The sequence below is a fragment of the Geotrypetes seraphini genome, chromosome 6 (genome assembly GCF_902459505.1).
Source record: "Geotrypetes seraphini chromosome 6, aGeoSer1.1, whole genome shotgun sequence".
Taxonomy (NCBI): Eukaryota; Metazoa; Chordata; class Amphibia; order Gymnophiona; family Dermophiidae; genus Geotrypetes; species Geotrypetes seraphini.
The window spans coordinates 135,418,537-135,437,857 of NC_047089.1; the positions used below are offsets into that span (position 1 = coordinate 135,418,537).

A 19,321-nucleotide genomic window follows, 5' to 3' on the forward strand; every position below is an offset into this window, starting at 1 on the left:
TCCCAGGTTTCACTTTTCATCTACCTGGTCTTTTCTGGTTTCCTTTCTGCTTTTCGTCTGGAGTCTTTTGAGTTTAGAATTACATTTTATGACATATTTTTGTGGTTATAATTGTATGACATGTCTAAATCGGTCAAGTTATCCATTCTTTTTATTATTTTTTGTCCCCTCATACAGTGGCAGACCGCCCCAGGTGCCAGCCTTAGGGGGTACACAGCCGGCTGGATCCAGAACCTTCTGAGCTGCTCTAAATGGCACCTGCACCTCAGCGCAGCTGCCATACTTATTCCGAAGCAGAGTCGGCAGCCATACTGAAGTGCAGGAAGGTCCTGCAATGACTGCATTTGCCGCCTCTGCCTCCAGAAGACATAAATGGCGTCGGAAGGGGTGGACTGGCAGCTGTAGTCATTGCGGAACCTTGCCACAACTCCCTGCGTCTGCTGGCCCACCCCCTCCAACATCACTTCCAGAGGCAGAGGCAACAGAAGCAGTCATCATGGGACCTTGCTGATTTGGAGGGAGAGAGGAGCATAGAAGGTTGGTAGAGGGAGAAAAAGGGGGTCAGAGTGGTATGGAATGGTGGTGGAGGGAGAGAAACGGGGCAGATGCTGATGGAATTGGTGTGCAGGGAAAGGAGAGAGAGACATAAGGGGGAAGGATACTGGATGGAATTGGGTTGGAGGGAAAGAAAGGGGGCAGATGCTGATGGAAGTGGGGGGAAGGGAGAGGAGAGAGTGAAATGCCAGACCATGGGCATGTGGGAGAGGGAAGGGAAGATCAGGAGAGAGTTGCCAGACCATTGAAGGAGGGAAGGGAAGAAAATGGATGCCAGAATAATAGGGGTGAAGGGAGAGATGGAAGGGGAATACAAGGAGAGAAGATGCCATATAGAAGGGGCAGAGAGAGGGTAGACAGTGGATGAAAGGAAGAGAGTGACAAGACCATGAGGAAAGCAGAAACCAGAGAAGACAATGTAGAAAAAAATTATATTTATTTTTTTGCTTTAGGGGAGATGCATCGCTGTTTCTGTGGTGTTGCATTGTATACAGAGTCCAGCTTCTTGGTGGTTCAATTTAACCTTTGTCTATGTTTTTTCTATTTTATCCCCCCTTTTACAAAACTGTAGAGCGTTTTTTTAGCACCGGCCATGGTGGTAATTGCTCAGAATTCTATGAGAGTCTGAGCTGTTACCACCATGGCTAAAAACCACATTATAGTTTTGTAAAAGGGAGAGGGGTTAGTTTGTGATTACATATTCCATACTAGACGAAGGTGTTTTCTGTGTTCTGTGTGTTCGAAAGACATGGTTTTCAATCCTGTGTAGGATTGATCTGTACTAGACTGGCTTGTTTAGTTTTACAGTGGGTGTATTGATGTTGTACTGCTCACTGCAGTATGTAAGATGCTGCCTTTTCCTAGGTACACTCTTGTGTGATGTGTGGATTGTTATAATAATCATGTTTTTCATACAGATGGGGAGGTGTAAAAAAATGATGGGCCTCGGGTGTCACATATGCTAGGTACACCACTGCCTTCATAGTTTATATCTAATCCACAAGCCTGCTTTTAGGACCTACAGGGTATGTATTCCTCTGATTCATGACAATTTCACTTCTCATGTTATCTTATCCATTCTTTTTATTATACAACTGCCCAGATAAGCATCAGTCTTTGACATAATTGGACCTTGAAAATTAACGGCAACAGTGTTCTCCCCAGAAATTTTTTCCAGCCATGAAAACTATTTGCTGCATTTAGTGTGCCACAAAAAAACATTTGCTCTGTTTAGTGTGCCGGAGTTTAAAAAGTTTGAGAGACGCTGCTCTATACCATTTGAAAGAGGGCAAATATCTAATTATTCACTTCTAGAATTGGATACTTCTTAAATTTAATAAAAAATTATGGAACAAATGTCAAACCTTAAGAAAGGCTGCCATATTGAGCATTGGAAAATAACTAATAATAATTAACTAATACAAATAGTACACATTTAGGGCTCCTTTTACTAAGCTGCGCTAGCGGTTTTACCACGATCTTAGCTCGCGCAGAATTGCCGCATGTGCTGGATGCTAATGCCAGCATTGAGCTGGCATTAGTTCTAGCCGTGTAGCGCGGCAATTCTGCATGTGCTAAAGACACTATTGCAGCTTAGTAAAAGAAGCCCTTAATTTTCCCCACCACCAAAGCAGGCCACTCAATCCTTTTTAGGATGTTTTTTCTTCTGGTTTCAATCGCAGCATTTGCTTCTTTTTGCTCGATCGGAGGGTATTTGTTCATATAGTGCACTTTGTGTGTTTTTTCCTCACATTGCCCTCTTTTTACTTCTGGGGCTCCTTTGGCCTTTAGGACTTTTGGCCATTGTCTGGCAGTTAATATCCCTGAGTTCTCAGAGTCTGGGGTTTTCTTCTTCCCAATCGATTGGTTTTCAACACCTTTTGGTTATACTGTTGTTTTAGCACCCAGGAACATTCTTTTCAACCTTCTTGAGTCTCAGCTCTCTGGGTTTCATAAGAATTGCCGTCTTCGGATCAGACCATCGGTCCATCAAATCCGGCGATCCGCACACGCAGAGGCCCAGCTAGGTGGGATAATTTTAGTCACCCATATCCCTCTATGCCTCTTGTAAGGAGATGTGCATCTAGTTTGCTTTTAAATCCTAGAACGGTGGATTCCGCAACAACCTCCTCTGGGAGAGCATTCCAGGTGAACAACCACTCGTTGCATGAAGCAGAACTTCCTGATATTTGTCCTGGACTTGTCCCCCCTTAGCTTCAGTCCATGTCCTCTTGTCCGTGTCACATTGGACATTGTAAATAATCTTTTTTCCTGCTCTATTTTGTCGATTCCTTTCAGTATTTTGAAAGTCTCGATCATATCTCCTCACAGTCTCCTTTTCTCAAGGGAGAACAATCCCAGTCTCTTAAGTCATTCCTCGTATTCCAAGTTCTCCATACCTTTTATCAGCTTCGTTGCTCGTCTCTGCACCCTCTCCAGCAGTTTTATATCCTTCTTTAGGTTGGGAGACCAATGTTGGACACAGTATTCCAAGTATGGTCTGACCATTGCCCTATAAAGCGGCATTATAACTTTCTACGATCTACTCATGATTCATTTCTTTATCATGCCTAACATTCTATTTGCTTTATTTGCCGCTGCCGCGCATTGTGCCGACAGTTTCAGGGTCCTATCTATCAGTACACCCAGGTCCTTTTCTTGTTCGCTCTTACCCAGAGTTGCACCTGACATTCTATACTCGTGTTCCTTGTTCTTTCTGCCTAAATGCATTACTTTGCGCTTTTCCACATTAAACTTCATCTGCCATTTCTCTGCCCATTTCTCTAACTGACACAAGTCATTCTGAAGTTCCTCGCTATCCTTCTACGATCTGATTGCCCGGCATAGCTTTGTGTCGTCTGCAAACTTGATGATCTCACTGGATGTTCCTTCTTCTAGGTCATTGATGAAAATATTAAATAAGATGGGCTCAAGTACCGAGCCTTGGGGCACACCGCTAGTCACTTTCTCCCAGTCTGAGAACTTCCCATTTATGCCCACTCTCTGCTTTCTGTTCTCCAGCCATTTGCCTATCCATCTTAGTATATCTCCTTCTGTTCCATGGCTTTGTAGTTTCCTGAGAAGTCTTTAATGTGGAACCTTGTCGAACGCTCTCTGGAAGTCCAAGTATATTATGTCCACCGGTTCTCCACTATCAATTTGTTTGTTCACGGTCTCAAAAAATTGAAGTAAATTCATTAAAACATGATTTCCCTTTCCTGAAGCCAAGTTGACTGGCTCTCATCAGGTCATATGTATCTAAGTGCCGGACTATGCTATCTTTAATCAGTGCTTCAACCATCTTTCCAGGGACAGACGTAAGACTCACAGGTCTGTAGTTGCCCAGTTCTCCTATTGATCCTTTTTTGAAAATTGGCGTGACGTTCGCTATCTTCCAATTGTCCGGTATCTGTCTAGTTCTAATTGACAGGTTGGCAAGTTTTTGCAAAAGCTCTCCGATTTCAACCTTGAGTTCTTTTAAGAATCTCGGGTGAATTCCATCAGGTCCAGGGGATTTGTCGCTTTTAAGATTGTCGATCTGGTAGTATATCTGGTCCAAGTCCACTTCTACTGTGGTGAGGCTGTCCTCTATTACTCCTTCTGGCTTCCCGCATGTGCTTGTGCTTTTCAGTCACTCAGCACAGTTTACACTACCAAGCCCTTCTTACGGTCTATCATCTTTTCAATATCTAGTGGGAGTGCTTGCCTTTTGTGGCAATGACACTCTGTTCTTATGGTTTTAAGGTTTTCTTTTCCTGTACAACTTCTATTTTTCAGTTTAGCCTGTATAGCCCTAACAAAGTTTTCAGTCTTCGACAACCCATCTCCTTGTTCCTGGGAAGCGCAATTGAATATCCTTTTAAACCAAGGTTTATAGTCCATCAAGGAGCACACCTTTTCATATCTACTTATTGTGCTCTGAGTGATGTATTATGCTCTTAATATTTTTTCAACATTTCTTGAGCCCTGGAGTCCTCCTTTGCATGGACAATCTTCTACCCATGTACTCTGTAATCACATGGAGCCACAAGGTCTCTCCAGTTATGTCATGAAGCTCAGAAAATCTGGCTTTGGGTAATTGCTTGCCTCTTTATCTTGACGATTGTCTGTTTTCATAGGGGAGCAAAATTCCCTATCAGACAAAATCAGCAAAATTATTCAGCTTAACCAATAGACTCCCAGCTCTGCAGCTTTCCATTCTTTTAAGTTCAGTGAAGCACTCCACGGGTGGACTTGTTGGCGACTCGCACCATTTATGAGCTGCCCTACTTTTGTTTCAGACTATACTCATTGCATTGTCTGGGAAACATGCATCTTTTCTGGATTGGACGAGCATGTCTGGGAAACATGCATCTTTTCTGGATTGGACAAGCATGTTTTTTTATATGTGTTTCCATTTTCTCATTTCATGTTGATGTCTTTGTTCAAACTATAACAGGTCCTCTTGCAATTTTTCACAATCCTCTTTCAATTTAGCAACTTTGAACAACTTTTGTGTCATCAGCAAATTTAATTATCTCACTAGTTATTCCCTTCTTTAGAGCATTGGTAGAAATCTGGAACGCTCTTCTGGAGGCTTTTATAGGGAAAAGCACCTTTCAGGGATTCAAGAAAAGGTTGGATAAGTTCCTACTGGAACAGAACATGTGCAGGTAAGGCTAGATTCAAATAGGGCACTGGTCTTCGACTTAAGGGCTGCTGCGTGAGCTGACTGCTGGGCAAGATGGACCACTGGTCTGACCCAGTAGCGGAAAATCTTATGTTCTTATGTTAAAAAGCAGTGATTCCAGCAAAGGCTCCTGGAGAACCCCACTTAGACTCTCACTGGCTACCCATACAAGCACGAATCCAATTCAAATTCCACTGCCTGATATTCAAAGCATTACACGGCTCTTCCCCCTCCTATCTAAACAACTGCTTAAACCAAATCTCCACCTCAAGACACAGAAGAACCTCGAACCCTTTCGCCTTCCCCCCACTCAAAGGCACACAACGCAAGAAAATGTTTGACAACCTTCTGGCAACACAAGCAGCAAAAATCAACCATTCCATCTCCAATCTTATGACAATATCAGACAACTTCAAAACATTCAGAAAAGAAATCAAAACCCTGCTTTTCAAAAAATTCATCCAAATATCTTAACCCCTCCTCTTTTACCTCCAGAAGATTCACCTACCTTCAGATAACCTTCCCCCAAATTACCCACCTTAACACCTTCCAATTAAACAAATACCATAAATAGATTGTAACCTACCCTCTCTAACTGCATTCCATATGTATTTTACATACAGTTCTTCACTGTCAGTTTAATTTCCATCCTATAAGTTCACATAGAATTTTTCTTTTTTCAACCATCTTTATTTTCTCTTCTTTATTAATTTCCAGGTACTTTAGTTAGATTGTGAGCCTTCGGGACAGTAAGGGAATTTTTTAAGTACCTTCTTACTTCTCATTTATAATCTTAATGTATACTTTCTTCAAACCGCTTAGAACCTAACGGATGTAGCGGTATATAAGAAATAAATTACATTACATTACATTACTATTTACAACTCCATAAACCCTTAACAACATACAATCCTATCCACCAAAAAGATTGCTTTTTACTTTTTTTTAACTTGCTCATGAATTAGACAGTTTGTTTAATCCCCAGTGAATGCTGTGTTTGCGATGCCAGTGAGCACGGAGGGAATCTAATCTAATCTAATCTTTGGTTTATATACCGGGTCATCTCCCAGTGGAGCTGAACTTGGTTTGCATATAATTAAGACTAGAGTACATAGCAGAAAACATAGGAGAGGGAAGAACTAATTAAAAACTAAAGTACATAATAAAAGCATAAGAAAAATAATTATAATATTATCATTTCATTGAGACTGTAGTTAAACCATTTAAAAATTGCAAGAACAAAGTTTTCAGGAATTTACAAAATAATTGTAGGTGGCCTAAAAGCCTAATGGAGTCAGGAAGTTCATTCCAGATCTCTTCAAACTTGAAAACAAAAGATCAGCTGAGCTTCCCAGCAGATTTAATTCCCTTAAAGGAAGGGAAGGCTTTGTGTGTTTCTCAAATGGCAAAGTCTAAGGGTGGTCCAACATAAGGGGACAAAAGGATCAAATATTCCATAGAGAAGCTTGAAGATTATACATGTGCATTTAAACTGGATCCTAAAGCGAACTTGGAGCCAGTGAAGTTTTATCAACAAAGGGGAAACCAGATCATACTTTCATTTCCCAAAAATGAGCTTAGCTACAGTATTCAGTATTAACTGAAGTCATTTTAGACTGCTCTGCTTAATGCCCAGATAAACTGAGTTACAATAATCTAGCTGAGAAAGTACAGTGGATTGTACCACTGAAAAATGCTCTTGATGGAATAGTGATCTGACCTTCCTCAACATGCGCAGACTAAAAAAAATTTTGTCAAGGAATTTATCTGTTCATGAAATGTAAGTGATGATTCCAAGATAACACCCAAGACTCTAGATGAAAAATCCATATGTAGTGAGATACCTGTTTTCAATGTGACAGAGGAAGAAGGGAGATTTTCTAATCTTGGCCCAATCCAAAGCAATTTAGTTTTGGCAGCGTTCAAGTTTCATTTGAATAGACAAAGCCCACAGTTAAAGTTTAGAAATGCAGTAGTCTATACTAGGGGCCAGGTTGTTAAGATCAGGATCAACTTCTAATAAAATGAAAATATCGTCTGCATAGGTAAATATAGTCTCTGCTGATGAGAGTCATATACAGTATACATTAAACAAGATTGGCGACAGCGTCCTGTGGCACCCCACAGCTGGATTTCCAAGAGGAGGAAGTCGCACCCTCCAAATATACTTCATAAGATTGCAATGAGAGGAATTTACTAAACCAATTCAGTACAATTTGGTTTAAACCATTATCTGATAACATACGAATCAAGATGTCATGATGAACGACATCAAACGCAGCCGACAGATCAAATTGCAACAATACCGCACATTTGTTTTGTATCTGTAAATTTTGAATCTTTGAAATTAATGATAATAGGAGAGTCTCTGTACTAATGTTTGGTCTAAACCAGTGGTCTTAAACTTGTGGCCCACCAGATACTATTTTGAGGCCCTCTGTATGTTTATCATAATCACAAAAGTAAAATAAAACAGTTTCTTGATCATATGTCTCTTTAGCTATAAATTAAAATATTTTTATTAAGACTTAGCCAAAAGGAAAGATTTATAAATTATAAAGAGTTTTACCTCATGCAAAATTGTCATTTCTTTAATAAGACATTAATTATTTTTTCTGAGGCCCTCCAAGTACCTACAAATCCAAAATGTGGCCCTGCAAAGGGTTTGAGTTGAGACCACTGGTTTAAACGAAATAGAAAATTTCTCCAAGTAGTTGGAAAGTTGGTTAGAAATAATTGACTCTATCATTTTTGTCAAAAGGGATATATTTGTGATCGGACGATAATGAGAGGGAACTGTAAGAGGAGTCTATAATGCCTTTGAAGCCTTTTTGCCTGACACAGCTTCAGTGAAACACTGGCTAGTCACCGTCAGCTTTGGGTTTCATTTGCATTTGCATTCAGCAAAGAAGACTATTGACCATAGATACCTATGAAAGATTATCAGCTTTAGGACTCTGTATAAATAAAGAAGTTTATTCGTCTTTGGCTGTTCAACATTATCTTTGGGACTAAAGCCGATTTTGGACTTGAGTTAAATATAAAATTTGAACATTAAATGTGCACAAAAGTTTGTATATTTATAAGTATTTAAGGATACTAAATGTACAGAGCATCTGTTTATTTATATGAAATAGTGCTATTGCTCTAAATAGAGTGGTTTGGTAGGAGGAGGTTTTTATAGCCTGTTCGCATGCAAAAGTATCAGCGATAGACTTGAGTCTGAGGCTTTTTCCTCCTTCTTAAACAAACTGTCTAATCCACGAGCAAGTTAGAAAAAAGTAAAAAGCAATCTTTTTGGTGGATGGGATTGTGTGTTGTTAGGGGTTTATGGAGTTGTGGGTTGATCGAGTACCTCTAAGTTTGTGATATTGTATTTTTTCACTAGGTAGAATCCCTACTATTTACCCTTCTCCATTGAGAATATTGACTATTTAAACTCACTCTCTGTTTTCTGTCTATCAACCAGTTTTCAATCCATAAAAGGATAAGTCTAATGTAGAGACTGAATAATAAGGGGAATAAAGCCCCCTGCGAAACACCATATTTGATCGGTTTTGGTTTCGATAGCGCATCTTTGAGCAGTACGCTTTGGGATCTATTATTCAGGAAGAAGGCGAACCATCGTAATGTAGTGTCTTGGATATCAATTTCAGAGAGCTGTGCAAGGAGGAGAGAATGATTAATAGTGTCAAACGCTGCGCTGAGATCCAGCAGCACCAGAAGGACATCATTATCCTTGTCAATGAGTTTCCAGCAGTCATGATGATGTCGAGAAGGACGGTTTCAGTACTGTAGAATTTCCTGAATCCCAGTTGGAAGGCAGATAGGGCTCCTTGTTCATCGATGAAAGAGTGTAATTGATTTAATACTGCTTTTTCAAGGATCTTGGAGACAAAGGGTAAGTTGAAGACAGGTCTAAAGTTGCTGGGCATGTTAGTGTCGAGTGTGGATTTTTTCAAGACCATTGACTGATGGCCATTGACTTCCAGCTTGCGGGCACTTTGCCTGTTTTAGAAAGGTGTTGATGAGAGGAAGGATGGAGTCTACAAAGGCATCTTTCACAACCTTCACTCTATTATGTATCCTTTCTGTTTCTTCCAGCCTGTCACAGTAGGATTCCCTCTTCTAGGCAATAACCCCTTTCAGTTCACTTACCCCTTTTTATTCTTCTTCCTATACTTCTAATCCTAGTTTCTAACGCAATAGGCAAATCAGTCTTGAACCTGTGGAATGTGAACCTCTGATTGAGAGATCTGGTGTAGAGAGCCTCATTTATATTTTCCAGCTCCACCTCCCTTCACTCTTTGCTGTGCTATATCTCTTCAGTTTTTCTCTCTACACATGAGATGGTAAGAGCCTGTCTGTTCTGCTCATGTTTAATTTTACTTTTCATTTGGTTTTCATCCAGTCTTGAGGCTTTTCAGTGCTGCAGAGGATCCCGGTATGTCCAGGATATCTCTGGCTGTGAGAGAACACAGAGGTCTATAGCCAGCAGGTAGCTGGCTCTGCAGGGCACCTGCCTGGCCAGCCTGCATTATTGGTTTGGAGGTTCAGGGACCATTCTCTTGGGAGCAGAGCTCACTCTAGGTTTTGTCCACATAGAGCTCGAGTGGAGGCTGAGTGGCCCTGTTTTGGTTTTCTTTTTTCTTTTTTTTTAATTCTTTATTCATTTTTTATTTTACATCAAGTGCACAGAAAATATCAACAATTAAATTAATACATAACTTGAAATTCCACAAATTTTCTCCTTAAATAAGATTTATCCCCATCACTCCCACCGTACTAATATCAAATAATATATATGTGTTGGTTTTCACACTTGTATCAGGCGCCTATTGTATTTCCTCCCCAAGTCTTCGCACTATAACCGGTGGAGGTTTGAGTACTCAGTCCTCCGAAGGGATTGAGGAGCAGTCTGAAGAAATATGCTAACTGGCAACAGCTCCTCAGATATTTACCAAAGTGATGGTTGTGGTAGCAGCACACTTTCACAGGCTCGATATCTGAGTCCATCCATACCTGGATGATTGGCTTATCAGGGCCCCATTGAAATTAGAGGGACACCAAGCAGTTCACCTGGTCATCCAGCTACTACAGAAATTGGACTTGGTGGTCAGCTTTCAGAAGAGTCACTTCATTCCAACTCAAGACCTGGAATACCTGGGAGTCTGGTTCGCCACGAGAGCAAACAGGGTGTTCCTTCTGCAGGCACACAAGGAGAGGCTTCTCTAATTGTTTTAAGCCTTGCTGAACAATCATGCCCCGATAGCCTGGCAATACTTGCAAGTTCTGGGGTCGATGGTTGTGACCATAAACTTGGGTGACCACTTCAAAAGTTGCTTATCTCCCATTAGAGTTCGCAAAGGGATCTATTATATCTACGGCTCCCTTGGTCGATGGAGTCTTATCGCAGTCTGGTCTGGTGGTTGAATTCTCACTCTCTTGCTCTCTCTCCAGAGGAGTTCTCCTCTGGATCTCCACATGGGTGATCTTGAAGATGGACACCAGCCTTTCTGGTTGGGGGGCGCTTGTGTAGACCATCTTCATCTCTGTTGTGACCCAGGAAGTGAAAGATTGGACGCCATGGTTCAGCCATGACCACAGGAGGGTCTTCTTTATGCTTTTCCTCCATGACCCATGGCGTCTTCTGCAAAAGAATTTGCAGGAGCCAGTCAAGAAGCCGCTCAGCACCGAGCAGCAGCGTCAAAGTGTGCTCCTGCTCGATGCTGCTCAGTGGCTGAAGAAACCTGATTTCGCAGCAGCCACCACCAACTGGGTTAGTGGGGCAGAGTGTGGAAAGCTCGCTCCTGCCCCCTGCCCTCTTTACCAGAGATCGGCAGAGGAGGTTCAAGGATAGGGTAAGGAGGGGGGACAGGGTGCAGGGCCTGGTGGCAGCCTGCAATAATTCTGGGAGGGGGGGCGCTTGCCCGAATATAAACTGGGGCCTTCATTTTTAGACCAATTTTTTGGCCCAAAAATCCCAGTTTATATTCAAGTATATACGGTAATTTATTTATGTATTTATTGCAAATTATTACAAGTAGTAACACTTGTTACAGAAAAACAGATAGGAATATTCATCAGCAGGAAAAATGTTTTAGAAAAATTATTTAAATCTTCCTTAGACTACAACATTAAGAGGAGAGGTCTAAAAACTAGGAGAAAGATAAAAAGAAAAATCATAAGAAACAAAGGCTACTCGCTTGACAATCCGTTCCAATTAAACATTCTGCTATCTTTCCTTTCCCCAGTGAGACTCTTAAGGTCCAGAAAGATCTCAATTGATCTGAAGCAAAGAATACATACTTATTTCCAAGGTAATACACCATACATTTACATGGATATGCTAACAGGAAAGAGCCCCCCACCCTTTTCACTTCTCTCATTGAAAGAAATTATTTTCTTCTATCATGTGTTAATTTCACTACATTTGGATATATCCAAATTTTTTGTCCACAAAACAACTTTTGAAAGTTATGAAAATTTAATTTCAGTAATGTATTTAAATCTTGCTTAAAAACCAATGAAACAATCAAGGTTGCTTTTCTACCACCTCTTTATGTGAAATCTCTTAACACATTAGAAATATCTTCCAATGGATTAAGTTCTTCTTGAGCTTTCTCTTGGTGTTGAAGTTGATTTCTACTCAACCCCAATCCTCCATTTATCAATCGTTGCGGTAGATAATATATTTTATTAATTAGTCTTTAAGCCCGTTACATTAACGGGTGCTAGAATATATGTATGTCTGTCTTTCATTCTCTCTCTCCCCTTGGCCGCTTTCTGTCTCTCTCTTTCCTCGGCTGTCAACCATCACCCCTTGCCTGTTCCACCTGTCCAGCAGTAGGCCTTCTCCCTTCCTTTTATCTGCCCCTGTCCAGCAGCACTCCTTACCTGCTCCCCCTGTCCCTCTTCCCTGCTCCCCCTGTCCAGCAGCACTTCTTCCCTGCTCCCCAGTCACTCTTCCCTGCTCCCCCTGTCCAGCAGCACTTCTTACCTGCTCCCCTGTTTCTCTTCCCTGCTCCCCTGTTCCTCTTCCCTGTTCTCCCTGTCCAGCAGCACTCCTTCTTTTCTCCCCCTGCCCCTCTTCCCTGCTCCCCCTGCCCAGCAGCACTTCTTACTTTCTCCCCCGACCCTCTTCCCTTCTCCTCCTGTCCAGCAGCACTCCTTACCTGCTCCCCCTGTCCAGCATGCGGCTCCTCTTCTTTAAAAGTATGTCTGTATTTTTTTTTGTTGTCTGTCTCCTTGCCTGCTGTATGTCTGTTTGTCATTTGTTTCCTGTGTCTCTCTCTCTCCTTAGTGTTTTGTTATTTTTTCAATGTGTCTCTTTAGCCCCCTGTCCTTCTGTGAGTGTCTGTGTGTCTCTAGTCATTAAGCCCGTTACATTAACGGGTGCTAGAATATATGTATGTCTGTCTTTCTTTCTTTCTGTCTCACTCCCTGCCCTTGTGTCTTTCTTCTTTTCTTTCTGTCTCCCTCCCTCCTATTATTTGTCTTTCTTTCTATTTGTCTCTCTTTCTGCCCCCTATAAAGCATTTATCTCCCCTTGTCCACTTTCCTGTACAGTAGCCATATCAGCATTCCCTCCCCCTCCATTTCCTTGTGCATCTGCATTTCCCCCCTCCCTACTTCCCTGTGCAGCATTTTCCTCCCTCCCCACTTCCCTGTACAGCAGCTGCAGCAGCATTTCTTCCCCTGTCCATTTTCCTGTGAGAGCCGGGTGAGAGCTGCTACCCTCAGCTGTTTTTTTTTTTGTTTGTTTTTGTAGTTGAAAGCCGCAATTAGGGTTCGCCGGCCACCAGCGCTCAGCCGCACCGTGAGAGCCGGGTGAGCGCGGCGACCTCCAGTTGTGTATTGTTTTTTGTTTTTTTTTAGTTGAAAGCCGCCGCCGCAGCTCTTCTCTCGATCCTGGTGCAGAGCGGGAGGCAGGGCCTCAGCACCGGCCGGGCGGCTCGCGCCGCCGGCCCCCAGGAGTTCGAGGTCGGCGGCGGACATGCCTGGTGTGCCATGGTGTAGGAGGAACAGAGATCGGTGGCGGCGCAAGGTGGAGAGCAGGTGGTGACGTAAAACGTGCGCATGCGCACTCGTGTTTCCACGACGGATCAGGGAACACGACTTTTGAGTGCGCATGCGCGGCCTACTTTTTTATTATATTAGATAGGAGGAATGGCCTGAACAGGCACAGAAAGAATCTCAGTTAAATTTTTTTTTAAGAAATCCACTGGAGAAAGAAGGACAGATTTGGGTAAGTTCAACATTCTTAGATTAATATTATAGTTCCCAATTTGTTCCATTTTCCAATGGATTATATTTTTATACTTAATAATCTCAGTAACTGTCTCTTTAAGGCCTTTCACTTCACTCTGAACCTGTATAACTTGATTTAAAGATTCATTTTTCACCATATCTCAAGTTAAGAGATAAATTCTCAATCTTCCCAGCCAACTGAGAAATTTCTTGTACTGATTTCTCAACAGTAATATCCAACTTTTGCAGGACCCTCCAAATCCTCTCCAGGGTAATCGCTGGGAGAGCAGTTAGAGAACTAACTAATTCCTTACTCACAGCATAGGAAGTTGATTCATCGGGCCTTCCCTCCTCTTGATCCCCCACAACAGTGACCTCATCAGTCCTTGCTTCAGTCTCAGGTCAGCCCCATACCTGTGCTGAGCATGGCGACATGATAGCAGCCAGCGGGGACAGAGTGGTATCCTGTCCCAAAAAAGAGAGCAGGTCTCCTTCCCTGCTCTCTACCACAGGAACATAAGAACATAAGAAGTTGCCTCGTGATTCCAACTGTGAATCGGTCGAGGGTGGCTTGAACCAGGGGAGAAGTGCGAACCAGAGAGGACACAGTCTGAACAATCCCCTTTCTCTTCATGTGGGGCATCTTCAAAAAGAAAACCCATCAAGGTAAATTTTCAGCTTTACCTCTCTTTCTGACTAACACCGTCGACAAGTCAAGCTGCCATATTGGCCCCTCCTCCTGAGCTCAAGAACTGCCCTTCCTGAGTTTTACAATGTTCTCTGTAATATATACAAATTAAACCAAAATAGCATTAGGGAAAATATTAGGCGTAGTTATTAAATATGCTTTAGTCATATCTCTACTTTGACTTGCTCATTGTTATTAGCATGTACCAGCAATGATCTTTGATGCAGATTATTTGAATTTTGTGTGTTAGCAAGTTTGGAAATTATCGTTAGATATTACATTGGCTAGCAAATTATGGTTTTCTTTTTTCTCTCATATTATAGGGGGTTCGTGGTATTCCGAGTGATCACTTAAATAGAATATTAGCTTCTGTTGAATGTCAGAGAGAAGAAAAGAAAAAGGAAGTTCCTGAAATTCAGCAGATTCGAGAGCATCTTATCCATCAAATGAGTATGAGACTTGAGAAGAGTTCACCCTCATCTGGTAGATTGGCATCCACCTCCCAGCTCTTCTTAGAAGGTAAGAGGAATGAAGATTGCAACAGTTTCTATTTATAACAGAAGCCAATAAATCTATTTATTATAAGAGAAATGCAAACTAGCAGAATTCGACTTTTGCAACAAATGCCTTAGAACACTTAAATTTAAGGAGATTGCTTTCATAAGTAATAGGAATATATTGCCCAGGGAGTTAGTTCTATAAAGCATGCTGCAATGAAGATATGAGCCTGGAAGTTAGGGGTTGGACATGTTAGTCCTACCATGGCTGGAAACTGGGCTCTTGTATGTGTTTCCCCCCCATGGCCCATGCTAGGTTGAATCATTTGCAGAATTGCGAGTCATCCAGGGATCATAGTCCTAGTGGTGCTTGATTGACTCCGCAGACCATGTTATGCGGACCTAGTTTGCCTCCAGAGGTCGAAGGCCTCAGGCTCGCCGTCCAAGTGGATCTTCTCACTCAGGGAATAGGCTCTATCAAAAATCCGGAACACTTTGGGCTTACAGCATGGCTTTTGAGCAAGTGGCCGTGACAAGCAAGGGTTATTCAGATATGGTCATCTCCACTCTGCTTAGAGCTAAGAAGCTGTCGACAGTAGCAGCCTATGCCAAAGCTTGGAACTCCTTTTGGCACTAGTGTGCTGTGAATGATGTAGAGCCCTTATGAGCTTTTTTTTTTTTTTCCATTATATTTTTATTTTCAAATTTTACAAAAAGTGTACATAATAATAAAATACATTTGATAAATGCATGGTATCACTTTTATATCTAACACAATGTATGTCTGAATTTGATTTTCCCCTTCACCCTCCCCCCACCCTTTTATTGCTTTAATATAATATTTTTAATTTTCAAATTTTATAAAAGTATACAACATATTAGAATACAATTATTCAATAACATATTTATATCTAATACAATATATTCTGGATAAATTTATTCATTTTCCCTCCCCCCACCCTTCTATTATTTTTTAATCATATGTTACATTTTGTATCATATATTATAATATATTATATATAAATTGTTTTCCTTACCCCCCCTATATGTGTGTCATAAAAAAAAAAAAAAAATCTCTAAAAGAAGAAAAGAAGAAAAAGTATTCTATTATTTATTCATTACAGTATTTTGTCAATGGCCCCCATATTTTTATAAATTTATTATATGTCCCCTTTTGTATTGCTATTATTCTTTCCATTTTAAAAATATGGCATATTGTATTCCACCAAAATGTGTAATTTAGGTTGTTGTAATTTTTCCAATTATTAGTTATATGTTGAATGGCAACCCCTGTCATAATTAATAAAAGCTTATTATTTTCTGGTGAAATTTGACTTTTTTTTTCTCATCATTGTTCCAAATAAAATTGTATCATATGATATTGCAATATGATTTTCCATTATTTTATTAATTTGTGGCCAAATTGAATTCCAAAAAATTTTAATATAAGGACAATGATATAATAAATGATCTAATGTCCCTGGTTCTAGATTACAGTGCCAGCATCTATTAGACTTAGTACTGTCTAGTTTTTGCAAACGAGTAGGGGTCCAAAAAGCTCTATGTAATAAAAAGAACCATGTTTGTCTCATAGACGCTGACACTGTACATCCCATTCTCCAAGACCAAATTAGTGGCCATTGAGATGCATTAATTTGATGTCCAATCTCTATGCTCCAAATGTCTCTTAGACCATTTTTTGGTTTTTTAATTAAATATCCAGATATTAATTTATACCACAATGCGGCTTGATGTCCTAGGAAGTCTGCTTTAAAGCATAAGAACTTTAAACTATATTGATTGTTTAATGATTTCCATTCAGGGAACCCAACCTGAATGGCCTGCTTCAATTGCAACCATTTAAAACTTTGTGTTTTATTAAGACCAAATCTATGTTGCAATTGTGAAAAATCCAGCAGTTTACCTTCTGAAATAACATCGTCTAGAGATCTAATGCCTGCAATAATCCAGTTCTTCCAAAGGATTTGAGTTCCGCCAATTTTGATCTTGGAGTTTATCCATATGGATTGATTAGTTGATTTGTATATTGGGATGGGTGTTAATTTATCAATAAATCTCAATGTTTTCCAAGTATCCATTATTATTTTATTTTCTTTGTATCTTTTAGGTATATTAATACTTGGTATATGAACTAAATTTAGGGGAAACATAAGGCGCCATTCCAAATATAACCAATCTGGTGCATTATCTATAAGTTCTGGGAGGATCCAATACATACCCTGACGTAGAATATAGGCTTGATGGTACCTATAGAAATTTGGAAAATTTACCCCTCCCTCCTTAATTGATTTTTGTAAGGTTACTAAAGCTATTCTAGGTGTTTTACCAAGCCAAAGAAATTTTGTTAAAATTCTATTAAGCTTTTTATAAAAGGACCCCTGAAAATAAATAGGTATCATACTCATTTGGTAGCAAACTACAGGCAACATCATCATTTTAATAGTTTGAACTCTTCCCCACCAAGAAATATGTAATGGGTTCCATTGCTCACATAACTCCGTAACTTTTTTTAATACATATTTTTCATTTTCTTTTACAGTATCTTCAATTGTTTTTTTAACTTGAATGCCTAGATATTTAAATCCTTCTTCTTTCCATATGAATGGAAAAATATCAAATAATCCTTTTACACAGTAAACATTCAAGGGTATAATTTCAGATTTATTCCAATTAATTTTATAACCTGAAAATTTGCCAAACTTATCAATTAATTCCAATAAAGAAGATAAGGTAGACTCTGGGTTTCTCAAATAAAGCAAAATATCATCCGCATAAGCCGAAATTTTATATTCCATATCTGAATATGGAATACCTTGTATCTCCCTCGTTTGCTGTATTGCTAACAATAAGGGTTCTAATACAACATCAAATAACAAAGGAGATAACGGACATCCTTGTCTAACTCCCCTCTGCAATTGAAAACCATCAGATATCTTATTATTAATATTTAATCTTGCAATTGGGAAGCTATACAAAGTTTTTACCATTTGTATAAATCCAGAACCTATACCAAACCATTCTAAAGCCTGATACATAAAATTCCATTCTACTCTATCAAATGCTTTTTCAGCATCTAATGAAACTGTAAAAGCCGGTTCATCCATTTTTTTTGACAAGTTTAGCATGTGAAATAATAGTCTAGAGTTATTGGAGGAATGTCTTTTAGCAACGAAACCCGTTTGATGTATATCTATAATATGTGGGAGAGCTTTGGCTAATCTCAAAGCCAAAATTTTCGCCAAAATTTTATTATCAACATTTATCAAAGATATAGGCCTGTAGTTCGAAACCAAAGTAGGATCTTTATTTGGCTTAGGCAAAACAATTATTATTGATTCAGCCATAGTACCTTTTATATTACCTTTTATAAGTTGTGTCTGATATAATTTTAATAAATGTGGGGAGAGGATATTTTGAAATGTTTTATAAAATTCTACTGTGTAACCATCACCACCTGGAGCGGATCCAACTCTAAGAGATCTCAATGCTGTTTCTAATTCTTTTAATGATATAGGTTCTTCTAAACTTCGTTTTATATGATCAGGAATCTTAGGTCCATTTATTAAATCTAAAAATTTTTTTCCATCTTTTTGTTTCTCCAAATAAGGTTCGGAAGAATATAGATCCTTATAAAAATTTAAAAATTGTTTTAATATTATATTTGTTTGATTTGTTATTATACCATTATCATCTTTTATTCCATTAATATTAGTTCTCCTTTTTTTTGCCTTAAGATAATTTGCTAATAATTTTCCCGCCTTATTAGAACTTCCATAATACACTGCTTGTTTGGAAAACAAATCTTTTCTTATCATTTTTGAAGTTAATTCATTATATTTACCTTTTACTTTCAAAAGAGCTTGCAAAACTTCATATTCCCATTTACTTATCAATTTAGCTTCTAATATTTTTATTTCTTTTTCTAATTCTATATATTGTTTTTTAATTTGTTTCCTAATAAAAGCTGAATATGATATGATATTACCCCTCATAGTTGCTTTAAATGCATCCCATACATTCTCTATAGATGTATCTTCCACTAAATTTATTTGAAAAAATTCATTAATTTGTGTTTTGAAATTTTTCAAAAATTTGTCATCCACAAGCAATGCATTATCAAATCTCCAAAGAGGTCTATTATTTTCTAATTGATCTAATTGTAATTCTATCCATATTCCCGCATGATCCGAAATGATAATAGGATCAATGGAGGCTTTAATCACTTGTTGCACTTTATTTGTCGAAACAAAAATATAATCTATTCTTGAAAATGATTTATGAACCTGTGAACAAAAGGAATATTCCTGATCATTAAAATGAAGAATACGCCATATATCTTTCAAATCACATGATCTAACTAAATTATCTAGACCTAAAGATTTAATATTTTTACCTGGTTTTTTATCCAATAATGGATCCATTACAGCATTAAAATCTCCAGCCACCACTAAATTAGAGGCAGCCAGTGGTAATAACATATTTTGTAGCTTTTTGAAAAATTCTGATTGATTCGAATTAGGGGCATATATATTAAATAACGTCAGGGTATCATTTCCCATACCTATATCGATATGTATCCATCTTCCATGTGGATCTGAATTTTTTACCTTTATATTGGCCATACATTTTTTATTAATAAGG

General features: G+C 39.3%; 1 protein-coding gene across 5 annotated transcripts in view; it reads left to right on the plus strand.

The window, feature by feature from the left end:
- DZIP1 (DAZ interacting zinc finger protein 1) overlaps positions 1 to 19,321 on the plus strand; it is a 585,021-nt gene that overhangs the window by 530,585 nt on the left and 35,115 nt on the right. For all 5 annotated transcript variants that reach the window (XM_033947541.1, XM_033947540.1, XM_033947539.1 and 2 more), the window contains one exon: positions 14,486 to 14,681. In XM_033947541.1, coding sequence (XP_033803432.1) covers positions 14,486 to 14,681 — 196 coding nt within the window. The remainder of the gene's footprint in view (positions 1 to 14,485; positions 14,682 to 19,321) is intronic.